This window comes from Sinocyclocheilus rhinocerous, unplaced genomic scaffold, assembly GCF_001515625.1.
Source record: "Sinocyclocheilus rhinocerous isolate Xijiao unplaced genomic scaffold, SAMN03320098_v1.1 scaffold534, whole genome shotgun sequence".
NCBI classification, from domain to species: Eukaryota; Metazoa; Chordata; class Actinopteri; order Cypriniformes; family Cyprinidae; genus Sinocyclocheilus; species Sinocyclocheilus rhinocerous.
Window position 1 is genome coordinate 1,829,605 of NW_015646352.1, and position 15,269 is coordinate 1,844,873.

At 37.1% G+C, this 15,269-nt stretch overlaps 1 protein-coding gene across 1 annotated transcript in view; it reads right to left on the reverse strand.

Annotated features, from left to right (window-relative positions):
- Positions 1-14,861, reverse strand: part of LOC107707494 (metallophosphoesterase MPPED2-like) — a 21,752-nt gene extending 6,891 nt beyond the window's left edge. Inside the window, exons 1-4 of the mRNA XM_016511543.1 lie at positions 14,588-14,861; positions 12,540-12,752; positions 10,183-10,364; positions 7,542-7,767 (exon numbers count right to left, since the gene is read on the reverse strand). Of these exons, the coding sequence (XP_016367029.1) occupies positions 7,542-7,767; positions 10,183-10,364; positions 12,540-12,667 (536 nt within the window). The 5' untranslated portion in view covers positions 12,668-12,752; positions 14,588-14,861. The remainder of the gene's footprint in view (positions 1-7,541; positions 7,768-10,182; positions 10,365-12,539; positions 12,753-14,587) is intronic.
- Between the last annotated feature and the right edge of the window lie 408 nt (positions 14,862-15,269).

Consider the following 15,269-nt stretch of genomic DNA (forward strand, 5'->3'; position numbering starts at 1 on the left):
ATATAGTGGTTTCCCCGGTAACCGCAGTACACAAAGCTGACATGCAGCGCTCAAGTTTATTCGGTGAAATCGTAGCCTTTTGAAGTTTAATCGTCATATTAATCCATATAGCAATTCTTGTCTTTCCGTCCCCAAAGAACTCTTATAATTTAGACTTTTTGTACCATTTAAGAGTTTGCATGGCCTTAAATGTAAACAATTTAACTGAAGCGGAAACCCTAATAAGAACATAGTCCAGTGCAAACATTTCTGTCATGCATTTGGCAAAAAGCTTTTGTTGACTATGAATTTTACCTTTGAAATTTGAGGCAAGTGCAACTCTGGCGTCCCCGTTGTTTGTGAGCAGTGGTGTGATGGCGATTTAAATAAAATACAGATTTCCAAACAATCCAAACATGGGTATCCCCTTGAACTTGGTAAAAAGATAATCTGTTTACCATCTTGACTTGAAAATACTGTTTTCATGGTCAGTTTTTCATTTATTATTTGCTAATATTAATGAATGTTTGCATTAGAGTCAGGGTCACGGGAAGTAGGGGTGCTGAGGGGGCTGCAGCACCCCCTGTTTTCACATGGTTGCAAATGCAACGCCAAGTTTGTTCATTTAAATTTATTCAGTTTTAGCATTTAATAATTTATTTGTAATGATCTCTGAAATGTAAAATGTAAGTGGGCTATAATAAACCCATGTTAATCTTTATAAACATGATTAATTTTACTTGTGATGTTTTCTATATGGAATGATTAGCCTAATCCTCATGAACACGTGACGCTAGCGCGTGGTATCAGACATGAACTGTACAGAATGCGAACAAGATTAACTTTAATACAAGGAGATAATGGCGCAAAAGCGAATTTCAGATTTTTTTAAATGCCCATCCCAGCAAAAACTTTACAAAATCGGCATCCAAACAACACCAGCCCCAGCACGAGCACCGACGTAAGTGAACCACCCTGGATTTGCACAGTTAACACTGATTATTACCAAATAATAATTATTTTGTGTTTAAGACAAATATGCAAGCAAACATTTGACACTGAACGTCCATCTCTCATAGACTCAGCATTATCTACTGTTTGTCTATCCATTAGCACTTCTTCATAGATTTGAGTTGAATGGAGTTGATAGTGGATGAAATAGAGCCTGAACACAGGAAATGGCTGCTGAGGTCTCAGTGTAAGTGTGTGTACGTTGGGTAGCTGGGCTTGTCCGTGGATGATTGATGGGAAGGCAAATAAAGGCGAGTGGTCGCTTTCGAACACTGTGCACCAGGCCGGTACTCTTGGGTACAATCTCTCAAACCCTGTTAGCTTTCCTGCAAACATACTCAGACCCGTCTGCTTTAACTCGCACATAAATGTCAGTGCCCGAGTCAGGCTTTCATCCGTAAATCAAGCTAGTCGACAATGAGATGTCATTACTTCCTGACATGCAAATAAAAACTAGGATCACAGACAGAGAACAAATAAAGGAAGGCAGTATAAAGGAAATGTATTACTACATGGCGCACTGGAATATTAGATTTTGGTCAATCTTAATTTCAACCTTTATACATTTGTCCCTAATGACCGATTTCAAACACTGCGCTAGTTTCATGCCTCTCATATCACTTTGTGGTCTCTTTGATCTGATCTCAATATAAATATCTCAACATCAATATTTAATGTCCCTTTATTATTTGGTAAACAGCTGAGTTATACGCGAGAATGAATATTATTGCAAAATAACTACCTCTGGTTTTAATTATTATTATAAATTTAAGGATCGCAAAAATATTTAAATGAATTATTATTTTACTACATTTTTATGTAAAATTAACCCAAAACCTTTTGGATGAATTTTAAATATAATTAAATATTATTACAAATAATTATAATTATATTATTTTCTTAAGTCCTTATTTTGTTTAAAAGAAAAAAAATTAACCCAAAACCTTTTGGGTGAATTTTAAATATAATTAATATAATTAAACATTATTATGATTTATTGTAATGAATATAATTTTTATTACATTATTTTCTTAAGTCTGTTCCTTTTTAAATAAATACTAAGAAAAGAAACAAAAAAGTTTAGTCATGTAAATTTAAAGAGAGAGAGAGAGAGAGGAAAAATCTTTAAAAAAAAAAAAAAGCAGAGTGAGAAAGAGAAAAAGAAAGCTTTCACTTTCAGAAACTGTTCAGTACAGAGACAGTATATATTTGTGTCTGCATGTGTGTTTGTTTTGGCTGCATCAGCACTTTGTTTTGATGAACTCTCAGGGACCTGGACACACACACACACAGTGGCACACAGGAGCAGCCGGCTGAGCCTCAGCAACAGACAAACTCACTACCGGTGCTTACTTTGGAATCAGTGTGCCACTCTAATGCACAGGCCTGCCAGTCCTTCAAACATCTCACATGCAAAAAGGATTACTGAAATATTTATCTGCCCCTGACAGCAGGACGGCGAAAGAGAGGGGGATCAGAGAACGATGTGTGATTGTGAAAGTGATGTTGGAGAAAGTCATCAACGGTCAAGAGAGAAAAAGACGAGATGGACGTGGGACAAGATAAATGAGAGTAGAGAGGAAATGAGATATTGTTGGGATTTCCTGTCTAGTGTGATTTTGTGAAGGTACCACGCAGCACACAACCCAGAGCAAGTTTGACAGCAAATCTGTTAAATATTCCTCCTAATATGTTGCAAATGTCAAACGTTTTTCGATATTAATGAATCCAAAAACAACCTTTTTTTCCCCTGCCCCAATATTGTTAAAGATTGGTCAGAATATACATTACGTCTGCCATTCAAATGTTTCGGCTTTTTGAAATAAGTATTTTATTCTCATCATGGCTGCATTTATTTGATCAAAAATACAGTAAACAGCAATATTATTAAATATTATTACAATTTAAAATGTTATAATTTATTCCTGTAAAAGCTGAATTTTCAGCATCATTACTCAAGTCTTCAGTGATCCGTCAGAAATCATTCTAATATGCTTATTTGCTGCTTATTCTTACTATTATCAATGTTGAAAACAGTTGTGTTGATTCATATTTTTGTGGAAACTGATAATTTTTTCACAATTCTTTGATGAATAGAAGGTTCAAAAGAACAGCATTTATTTGCAATAGAATTCTATAAATGTCTGTTATAAATTACTGTCACTTTTATTCAACTTAATGCATCCTTGCTGAACAGGAATATTCATTTCTTTAAAAAAAATGTTACTGATCCAAAACCTTTCAACAGTAGTGTAGTTTGTTTCTCTTTCAATTGTACTGTTGCACTCAAAAAATATTTCACATTACAGAAGTACAAAACAGGCTAGGAAGACAGCTTCATGTTAACTTTAAGCTGTTTATTCATTCACTTAGAAAAAAGGTTTGCATGTGGAACATGTGGCCCACTCAACTATTGAAGCTTGGGAATAGATCTATTTTTGAGAGAAACTTCTACATGGTGGACATATTTCTGTACAGCCTGCTTACTAATAGCATCTGACCCCTTTTCTAGTCAGTCCATCGCTCTCTCTCTCTTTCACTGTGCCCTCACTATGCCCTCCATCCCCCCTCGATTTCTCAATCCTCCCTGCCTGGTACCGCAACCGCCGCCAGCCATCATCAGGCCCAGCGGAGGAGACGTCAGCTGTTAATTACCACTGACAAATGACGCCACCTTCAAGCCAGGGGTCAGCTTACAATCAGTGACGTGAGCAGGTAGCTTGTCGGCAGGAGCCAGAGAAAATGGTTGCTTCTATGAAGGCTTCTGTTGATAGCTGAGAGGATGGACGGGGTAATTACATTTACGCACAGTATGTGAGTTCTGCGTTTCTTCCATGAAGGTCAACGATGAATGAAATAAAATGAAAACATAGGCAAGCTAAGGAACAACAAGCATATGTCTCAACTGGAAGAGTGTGACGCTAACAACAAGGCCATGCCCGGGGAACATGTGAAAGCCATCGCATTGTGGATAGATGAATGTGAAATCAGAGGGGAGCTGAGAAGCATCAAACTGTTATAGATACTTGTCAACACCTTAATTCAGGCAATTCAAATGAGTCAATTAATATTCATTAGCAGGTCTTCAAGAATCAACACTACTGAGGTACAGCCCGTAAAAGCACATTATGCTGTCAAGATGTTATAACAAGCCTGTCAAATCTCACGTGTGTGCTAAAATCAGTGCATTACATGATGTACCACATCATAAAATGTTTATATTTCTCTCATTCTTGCCGGTGAGAATGAAATCCTCTAGAAATGAAAACCCAATATGCTGCATTGAAACATTTCTTACTATCAGTACTGAAAACAGTTGTGCTGTTTAATATTGTTGTGGAAACTGTAAAACATTTTTTCTTTGATGAATAGAAAGTGCAAAAGAACAGCATTTATTTGAAATAGAGATCTTTTGTGTTGTCTTTTGCGGTCACTTTTGATCAATTTAATGCATATTTGCCGAATAAGTATTAAATCCTATACTGACCTCACACTTTTAAACAGTTGAGCCATTTCATAAATTGGTGAGGGCAATCAGCATAAGCATAACGTGGTGGGGACAAACTGTCCTCAACTTAAATGACATGTTACTATCATTAAGTAATTAGTTCTATCAGCTTCACGCTGATCTGTCCGCACACAGAGAGAAAGCCTTACACTTCCTATCTATTATCCGTCCTAATGCTGATAAACAGCTTTGTTGTGTGTCCTGAAAAACCACAAACAACTTTATATCATCCCTGATCATTCATTCACAAGAATATTATAATCATAAGACAGAGGATGAAGCAGTGATAGTTTCTATGGCAGCAAGAGAGACACACCCCCACTATCTATTATAGCCTGGCCTTGCAAACTCACCCAAGATGAACTCGGGTCACATGACTTGTCTGCCTTTCCTAAGAGGATTAAAGAGCCTTTGATTTTCAAAAGTCAAACCAACGTCTAGCACAACCAGCTTACACATTAATCAAGCCAATCACAGCTGCAAGCTCGAATATATATACGCGACGCATATCTGAGTATCGTAAGCAGGATTACCAAACGCGGCATTATCAGGATAGTGGTTGCCGAGCCATTCAAGATAGCCTCGCTTCTATTAGATCTTCTGGTTAGGCATACAAATGTATATTGGATATTTGTAGAGAGTAATCAAGTCAAGGTCAATGTACTGACGGGAGTGCCGCCATGAAAGGGAATACCGATAAATATACGGACATAAAACAGACTCGTCTTCTACCTTGGGCCAGACGGGAGTCAAGCCTGACCGAGCACTTTGTAGGGAAGAAGAATGAAGCCGTGTAAATGACCTCCTTGATAGCTGAGGCCCAGGGTCAGGAAGGTCAGAGTGGCCCACTGCGAGCATGCACTTGGAGGGGCACACCGGGGTCGGCCTCACGTTTTGATCCTGGCTCTCAACAAAGCACCAGGATGTGTTGGAACAAAAAGCACTTCATGCCGGAGAGACTGGGAGAACTATGACCAAGGAGCACCCCCACCAAGACCACCCATCACAGATGTCTGGTTTTCCCACTTCTTACCAAAATTAGCATTCTAATTCTGGCTGGCTTGAAGACCTTAAGATATTTTAGACAGACTAGGTAGTACTGTGTATAGTATTTATATATAGTATTTATCCTCTACAAGCTAAATAAATCACAATGTGGTGGTATAAATAGTGAGTATTTTTGTGTAACATTTGTCACACAGAAATCAAAATTATCAATAAGTTAGCACTAAAAATTATCCCAAATTTCCAATAAAATTTATGACACACAAAACACAAAAGTTGCTTTAGAAACAAGTAATTTAAGCAAATAAAAAAGAACAATATACATACATTTAAATGATAATAAATATATTAATATATATTATTTATTATTCTTACAAACAGAATACCTAAATTACTCTACAAAGCACTAACTATATTGTATAACAAAATAAATATTACATATATTCATATAATACAAATAAAATATAAATTAGAAAAATGCAGCCTGTTTGACATTTATGAGAGTTACAAATGAGATTTACTTATATTATTACCAATTAAAGTTAACAATAATTTTATTATTAGTAGTAGTAGTACTAGAAACAGAATTAGAAATAATATAGTTAATAAAAAAGTCCTAGCTATATTTTATATAATGACATATTAAAAATGACTAATAATAAATAATTCAGAATTTTTAAATATTTATTTTAAATAACCTGGATTCATTAGCATTAAGGTCTTTGCACACTGAAGTCCGAAAATTTCATATGCATTTTTTCGTATTCGTCATCCTAAAATTCATCGCGCACAGAAACCTTGCACGCTGAGTCCGATGCGTATTAATTAATCCGTTGCGAAAAAATTCGCAAAACAATACAAAATGGAGTCTTCAAGCAGTGAGAATGATTTTGTTGTCCTCTCTCTTCTTAAAAAGGGAAAAAGAAAAAGGAAATATTGGATCCATCATCCAATCCAATTTCCGTGAACTCAGTGTGCAAGGACTTATTTGTGCAGCGAAAAGAAGTGGATCAACTTGTCAGACGCCATTTTGGATTTTGGCGTTCGCTTGTACAGTGGCTCTGAATTGTCAAAACACCTATCATAATGAAAAATGCAGAAAATGACCGACGAAAGTTTCGGAGGCAGTGTGTAAACGTGACTGACACAACGTGAGATCGTATTTATTTTTTAATGTGCGAAAATTTCGGACTCAGTGTGCAAGGGCCTTTAGAATGCGGGTAGGAAAAAAATATGTGCATATGTGAATCATATGTGAAATATGCTTAAATGACAAAAACCTCAAATTTATACACACATTTTAACTGAAAAAAAGAGGGTGAAAAGATTATAAAAAATTAAGCACATTAAGCAGCTCTCATCAACTTTCAACTGACTCTTCAGTGTCGTTTACTGGTGATAAACTGCTTCTAGTAGCTGTCGATTATTGTGTAACACTGCCACAATGCTCTTAGTGCCAAACACTGCTAGGCATCTATTCACACCTGAAATCTAACACAGCTCTGTTGGCGTCCCATGGTAGTGTGGGGCAGCCCAGTGGGTGAGGGGTTAACTGAGATAATGGTCTGCTTATCAGACAATGAGGTCATCGCATGAAAGATGCCAATGTGTGATGACGGCTGTGTGTGTGTGTAAAGAGTAACAGCGAAAGAAAGGAGAGAGAGTGAATGTGCGTATGTGTGTGTGTGTGTGTATGATGTAGGGCTGTAGATGGCACAGTTCAAGATCCAAAGTCAACATGAAATGACATTTGAAACCCATTTTACTTCCATTTTTAAGAGTGAAACAGAATATTCAACAAGAAAAAACATGTAGGACAAGATTCAAAATGTTATCCATCCGGAATTGACTGGATTGTGAAAAGTGCATCCAGACCATGCTTTTCGTAATTCAATTTACATAAACTAAGCCTGGTTATGCCTTTGCTGAGGATATCTGATTCAAATCTTTGATAACCCATTTAATATTCTGCATGACAGATGTAGGAAGCAAGAAGTAACAAACAATGTGATGACAGCAATGATTTAAAAATGCTTACCATGGAGTCCCATATATCCTGAATCCTTTAATGGTGACCTCAGAGTCCTGTAAGTACACACAGTTTGTAAGGACGGACTGAACATCGTCAAAGTCCTCAGTCTTCAGCTTGGACACTGAGGGGTAACGGTAGTAATCCTGCTTTATGAGTTCCCCCATAAAGTCTTTATCGAAGGTAAGTTCGTGATTTCCAGCGATGACAACTTTGAACTCATAGGGAAGACTGCCTGTAAGAGGAGACAGATAATGAGAATAACAGATTTTGGAAGCAAATGGAAAACAATATTTCACAGTATCATGCACTCTACAGCCATACGACTATTCAGATGTTAAGAAGTGACATTTTAGGAAGCATTCTTTAGTGACCTAGTATCTGAAATAAAATGAAATAAAGAACATTCGTAGCGAGTGAGAACACATCTCGTGTCCTGCGGAGCAGAGAGTACAACAGTGTCTAACATAACCCAGGTCTACAAAAGTCTTTCTGTCCATGGCTGAAGATAATCAGTTTAACTCGAGGTATAAGACAGCCATGAGAAATCATACAAGAGACGTAAACCTTATTCAGTTCCAGTAAATCAAATACAAACTTAATGTAGGTCAATCGACTTAACTAACGAGCTTGACATGTTGCATATGGTTTGTATATATAGAGCACTGATTGTGATTTATGGAGCTTTATCAAAACGTACTGCAGCTACTGATTCTATATTAACCTAAACAAATGAAAGCAAATATGAAAACACCACCAAACAATGTCTTCTTGGAAATGTGGTTAACTAAAAAGGATCTTGGTGGATTTTCTAAATATTTTAGAGAAGTGGCTCCTAATCTTTTCAGAACAAGTACCATGTCTCATCAAATCAGATTATTCAGGGACCACCTAGTAACATATGTAACCTATTTGTGCCCCTAACTACCAATGTAAAAAGTCAAGTTTAATAAGTGATTTTTTTTTATATTTCTAAAATAATTTAAATTAAATCTCAATTAATAATTTATTATAGGGAAGACTGCCTGTAAGAGGAGACAGATAATGAGAATAACAGATTTTGGAAGCAAATGGAAAACAATATTTCACAGTATCATGCACTCTACAGCCATACGACTATTCAGATGTTAAGAAGTGACATTTTAGGAAGCATTCTTTAGTGACCTAGTATCTGAAATAAAATGAAATAAAGAACATTTCAAATGGCTTTGACAGACCAGAGATAATTTACAGCTCACTGTGGCTGCCAATCATAGGCAGAAGCATGACTTTGATTTCACCAGGTAAACATCTATTTGACCTCTGTAAACCTAAAGAACCTTTGATTTCATCAAAGTGAATCGCTGCAGAGGCCAATGAGACCAGACTGAAAGGCACCCATTAAAGCCAGCAGCTGGGCATTTTTCAATTTCCAATTTGACCTACTTCACCCCCAGCCATAACAAAGGCCTTCCTACTTGCTCGAAATGCTGTGCACATTGCAGCTTTTTAAAAATTTTAAATTTTTAAAATTCGAGGCACTATTTCATGTAAGACGGCTAATGTAGTTTATCTGTTACGTTGCCCCTGTGGTCTATGTTATATTGGTAAGACCAGCAGACCTCTAAAAACTCGCATCTCTGAACATCGATGTGCAATCAGACATCGCGATCCAAAAAGTCCGGTAGCACAGCACTTTGCAGATTCAAGACACTCAGTTTCCACTCTTCAGTACATAGGTATTGAAGTAGTGAAGTGTTCGCGTCGCGGAGGTGATATCAACAAATTGCTTTTACAGCGTGAAGCCTTTTGGATATATACATTAGACACGTTGTCCCCTAGAGGATTAAATGAGGATTTTGATATTCGTCCATTTCTTTAAACATAAGATATCTATCTACATATAATAAATAACGCTTTGTGGTTATTGATTTGTATTTATGTACCCAGGCAGGCATCAATTAATGTCATTAAACAATATTTTGAGAATTACATTTGTGTATTTTGCATAGCTTTATATATGTTTTTGATTTATTTTGATTTTTGGTTTCTATGTTTTTCTCCTTGGTTGATATGTTATTGTTTTGGTATTATTATTAGCACGATAATATTGTATGGTCATGTGACCTTTGATCACCTGGAGGTAGGCTTATAAAGTTTGCGATATCAGTGTTGTTCATTTGTCTGATGAAGAGCCTGCGTGCTCGAAACGTCACATATGCTATGCGACAGTCCTTTTAAAAAATAAATTTTTTGATACTTTTGGAGCTTTGGTGTTGCCGACTTTGCATCTAAAATATTTCTACTTGTTTTTTGGTCGAGCACCCAGTTGAGATCGATGTGCGTGCTTTTGCCTGCTCTTCACATTGCAGCTTATAAAATTCAGTAAAAATTATGTAACAATGTTGAATATTTTGTCATTTCAATGCCTAAACTGACGCTATTGATATTCATCAGACTTAAAATAGGTCACCAGATTTGGAACTGGAAAACATCGTTGCAGTTGACGCAAAACCTAAAAGAGCACAGGCTTAAAGTTTTATAAATGCATTTTTAAAAAAAAAAGCATTTTGACATTTCTGGTAGAAGTGACTTTTTTTGGGAGTTTGTGTTGTGACAGCAGGGGAAGTGCTTGTCAGCAAAGGTAACAGGACTGGTTTTGCACACTTACCTAACCAGTCATTAAACTTCTTCACTTCAGATGGTAGGCCGAGCTCAGTGAAGTCACCTGTGTGAAGCAACACATCGCCGAAAGGCATCTGGATTCCATCTGTCCTCGAGTGTGTGTCTGAGACGCAAACAAAACGTGTATGACCCACGGGCTTCGGCGCATCATAGGGAAGTGGCTCTACCCTGTGGAAATAAAGAGCGTGTTTGATTCTGAGGGAATATTTATTTTTTATATGTAAAGATTATTAATGAATTAGGGAAAGGCTAAAGGAATAGTTTATCTCCCCCCTCCCCCTCAAAAAAGAAATTTTGCTGAATTGTACTTATCCTCAAGCCATCCACGATGTAGATGAGTTTGTTTCTTCAGAACAGAACAGAATTGGAGAAATTTAGCATTACATCACATGCTCACCAACGGATCCTCTGCAGTGAATGGGTGCCGTCAGAATAAGAGTCCAAACAGCTGATAAAAATGTCACAATAATCCACAACACGAAAATCTGCATGTTTGTAAGAAACAAAACCATTACTTCTGTCTAAAATCCATAATCCATAATATCACTTTTACAAATATGACCACCGTCATATTTGTATAGAACGGTTTTGTACTGTTTTTGCTTGATCGGTGCTTAATCTGTGCATATTTCTTTCCTGATTCAGGTCACATGACTATTTCACTGGAGAAACCAAATTATAGATAGAGGACTTATTTGATGGACTGGAGTCATGTGGATTACTTGTGGATTATTGTGATGTTTTTAATCAGCTTTTTGGACTCTCACTCTGACGGCCCCCATTCACTGCAGAGGATCCATTGGTGAGTAAATGATGTAATGATACATTTCTCCAAATCTGTTCTGATGAAGTAACAAACGCTACATCTTGGATGGCCTGAGGATACATTTTCAGCTAATTTTCTTTTTTGAGTAAACTATTCCTTTATAGATACCCAGGAAAATTCTACATCCTTACAAAAAAAAGATATTTTGAAGAACTGTTTTTGTCTATACAATGAAAGTCAATGGGGCACAAAACAACTTTGCACACCACTGACTCTCATTGTTTGGATAAAAAATATATTTTGTGTTCTGCAAAAGAAAGAAATTCATACAGGTTTACAACAACATTTGTGTGAATTGAGCTTTCTATTTGAATCATGTCATAGTATACCTGTTTTTCCAGCATTATTGCCATTTATTGCGCTGATAAAACTGATAAATTGCTCTGCACTTGCATTTGTTGTCCAAAGGATATTGCATTGGGTTACATAACACAGTTTAATGACAAATAGCTGTTTCTTCCACACTTAAGCTAAAAGCAATTCAATGGCACATGCATCCTGGTCGATCCCCTTTGCTTGTGCTGATGTACCTTAATTGCATGGTACCATTAAAGCAGCAAAGGCTCGGCTAATCAGGTTGGTCCGTTCTTTAGTATCTGCAGCGGGCCTCATTATGCCATCATCAGCATCAGTCAATAGTCAGGTTTCTTTAGAGGTGAGCTCTGACCCTGGGATCAAAGAGCTATTGTTAAAGAGCTAATCAACTCAACTAACCTTTGACCTCCCTCTGGTTAATAAGTACAAGAACATGAGGCACGTCTTACACTGTTTTAGCCCTAACATCTCTATTACAATAACAAAAAATTGTGGGCACAAATGCTTTAATGCTGAAAAAGATGTAGGTGTATTGATTATATACACACACAACCAGTCAAAAGTTTGGAATAATTACAATCATTAAGCATATCAGAATGATACTGAAGGATTATGTGACACTGAGGACTGGAGTAAAACTCAGCTTTGTCATCACAGGAATAAATTAAATTTTAAAATATATTGCAATCGAAAAAAAATTTTTAAACTGTAATAATATTTACTATATTTCTGATTAAATAAATGCAGCCTTAGATAGCATAACAAAGATATATAAAAACATCTGAATTATTCCAAACTATTGATCAGAAGTGTACGTGACCTAAAATGTTTTTGCATTCAGTCTGAAAATAAAAAAGAACAAAGAAATAATAAATAGCCAGTTTGAAACTGGACTAGATCTACACAGAGCCATTATCTCAGACACGAGAGCATTATTAAATCCTGTTACGCCTTAACCCTGTTAAGCATTTAAAAAAAACTAATTAAAATGCTTAATATGCAAACATTGCAACAATATCAAGTTAAAAAGGTCAATATAATTCATTACAACAGAAGTGAAGCCGCAGGAGCCTCCGGATCACCTGTCGGGTGAGATGAGACAAAAGACGCCAGATGCCCTCTCTGTCAGCATTCTGTTCTGTCCTCAATCAATCAATTAAATCAATGTTTCAGTTACAGGAACACTGTACACAAACACTCACATGTGGACGTGAGGGGGCTGGAAGCGGCTTTGGTTAATGTTGTAGTGGGTGAAGGCCTGGGTTGGGTTGGAGCTGTACTCATCCACGGAGATGGTGACCTTCCCCTGGGAGGATATTCTGCGAGCCATGGCACCTCTGGATGGGACATGAGCAGGTCACAGCGGTGCAGTGCAGATCCGGTGAGCAAGCATCCTTTAGTCCCAAGGCTTGGATCTGAGTCACCACATACAGAGACGCCAAGATGCAAAACGTTAATGATGCAAATCCAAATACAGTTAAACGAGATGGTACTGAGACAGTATCAAAAATATATTCAGTAATCTGATCACAAGATCATTTTTTGGTAGAAATTCTCTAATATCTGCTAATAATATTACTAAAAGAAATAAATACAAAAAAAAAAAAACAGTCCAAGTCAGAGTTCAGAAGTACATGTTTACAAAGCCCTTAAAGGAACATGGTGATGAAAAAATATATACTATAAGAAGAAAAATTGTATTTGAATGATTTTATGTTCGCTCACAAAATGTTTGCATCCTCACCCAAAACCCTGCATTTGTTCACAAATTTTTGCATTATTTCGCACAATTTTGCGTTGCCTTGAGAAACTTTGGTGATTGAAATAAATGAGCTGGGAGGAAAATGTATTTAATTTCCTTTTTAACTGAATGTAAAATTTCTCAGGGAATGCAATACTTTTGTGAGAAAACTAAAGTTTTGTAAGCGAGTGCAAAAACACTCAAATATAGTTTTTCCTTGCATATAATTTTTTTCCCCATCATCATGTCCCTTTGAAAAGTATTATATCAGTTTAGATGCAAATCTTATTTTTTGGTATTTTTAATTTATTAAGTAGGATTATTTTCATACCAAGGCAAACAAGATTTTTACTCCAGTATTAATTTTATGAGCATAAACCCTTTCATTGATGGCTAGAAGTATATGAGTTACCAAAAAATCTGAAAGAACAAAAGAGGTGAATAGCAGACAACTAAAAATACAGAATAATATATTACATTGCAGCTAAATATAACAGCTTAACTAGTCCACAGAAGTAGTAACACGGATTTACTAATATTTGTGCTTCGCGTTGGGGTCCTAACCACCCTGTCAAAAGTATATTTTGTGATAATGACCATCTAATTGTACATTATCCCATACATAACTTATTCTTAATAATGTTTTCTGAGGCTGAAAACATATACTCTGCTTCCTGTTTGTTCTCGCAACATGGATTTCCAACTGTCAAATGCACCTTTCCCACAATGCTTTACAGCCTTCTCTATAACAAAGAGAAAAGCTCAATTCATTGTTTAAAAAAATGAATGTCTATTTATCGATCTTAAATCGTGTTAATACGTTCTGCAGGTAATTAAACACATACTCAAGATTGTTTAAAGAACAAATCTCCCTCATTGTTACCTGCATTCATTTATTTTGTTCAGCTGCACCGCCTCACACCGTCTCTGGCGGGCTAACCTTTTGCCATAAACTTGAACTTTTCGCACCCTCCCTGGGCGACTTCAAACCGGCCACATTAATAACACTTGTGACCAACAGCTCGCGGTGAGCTGGCAGCCTCTGACTCCATAATTATCTGTCAACAAAAGCCAAGCTTCTAAACTGGCATCAGACTGCACGGGGTAAGTCTATATTTAATTGTACGGGTAATGCGAAATCTGTTCTGCTTACTATGAGGCAGCTAAATCAAAAACGTTCAGTCAAAAAGCATAAAGAACCCGTTCATAACGCATAATTTGTGCACAAAGCAAGGCAGGAGCACATAAAACCCGATAAATATTGCCGTTTTCCACATAATTCCTTTATTCAGACGCCGAGCTATGAACGTGAAAGAAACTTGACGGCGCGAAAATGTTACAACATATGGCTGCGAAAATGTTAAAATGTATCCGTTGCGCTGATGTAAAAAAATGTTCCATTGTATCCGAGGCAACGTTCTAAACGGTTTCCCTCGAACATGACAACCAGCCACCTCTAACCCATTACCGCTTTGTGCCTCGCTATTTCAAAAAGCGACTTGAGTGTACCTTCACTTTTGGCCCAAAACCGCTCGGGGGTTGTCCGCTGATGTGTCAAAAGACGACGGTCATCGGATATTTCGGAAGCCGTGAGGGGTTGAGGTCGCAGCGGGCAGGGCAGAACCTTCGACCCCGGGGTCTCTATCCACTAGCACTCTCACTGAAATGCGACAGACGAGGAAGGAGGGAGTCAAGAGAGAGAGAGAGAACAGCCTCAATGTGGGAAGAGGGGGAGCCCGAGAGAAACGAGTGCAATGATCTCTCGCTGCCACTGGGGTCAGAGAGCGGAGCACAGCAGTCGAGTCGAAGGGTAAAAAGACGGACGGCCATTGGGTGGCACCTTTCACCGGAAACGCACGCGAACGTTCAGACAGCCAATGATTTTGGCAGCTTTTTTTGCATACATTTCATAATGCAAATGGCCTGTCATTAAGGTAGGTTTGTATTTGGGTTGGATATGGTCTGTTTTTATAAGCAACAGCTGGTCCATATGTCAGTTTGGCTTTATGGACTAGAACAGGGGTTTTCAAAAACTCCCTCCTAACCTCCATTTATGCATGTATGTATGTATGTATATAATTGGGCATTTTCCCTATTATCTCAATGACAAAAAGTGTCCCAATTTACCATATAGACAGCTATAAGTTTATATATATATATATATATATATATATATATATATATACATATA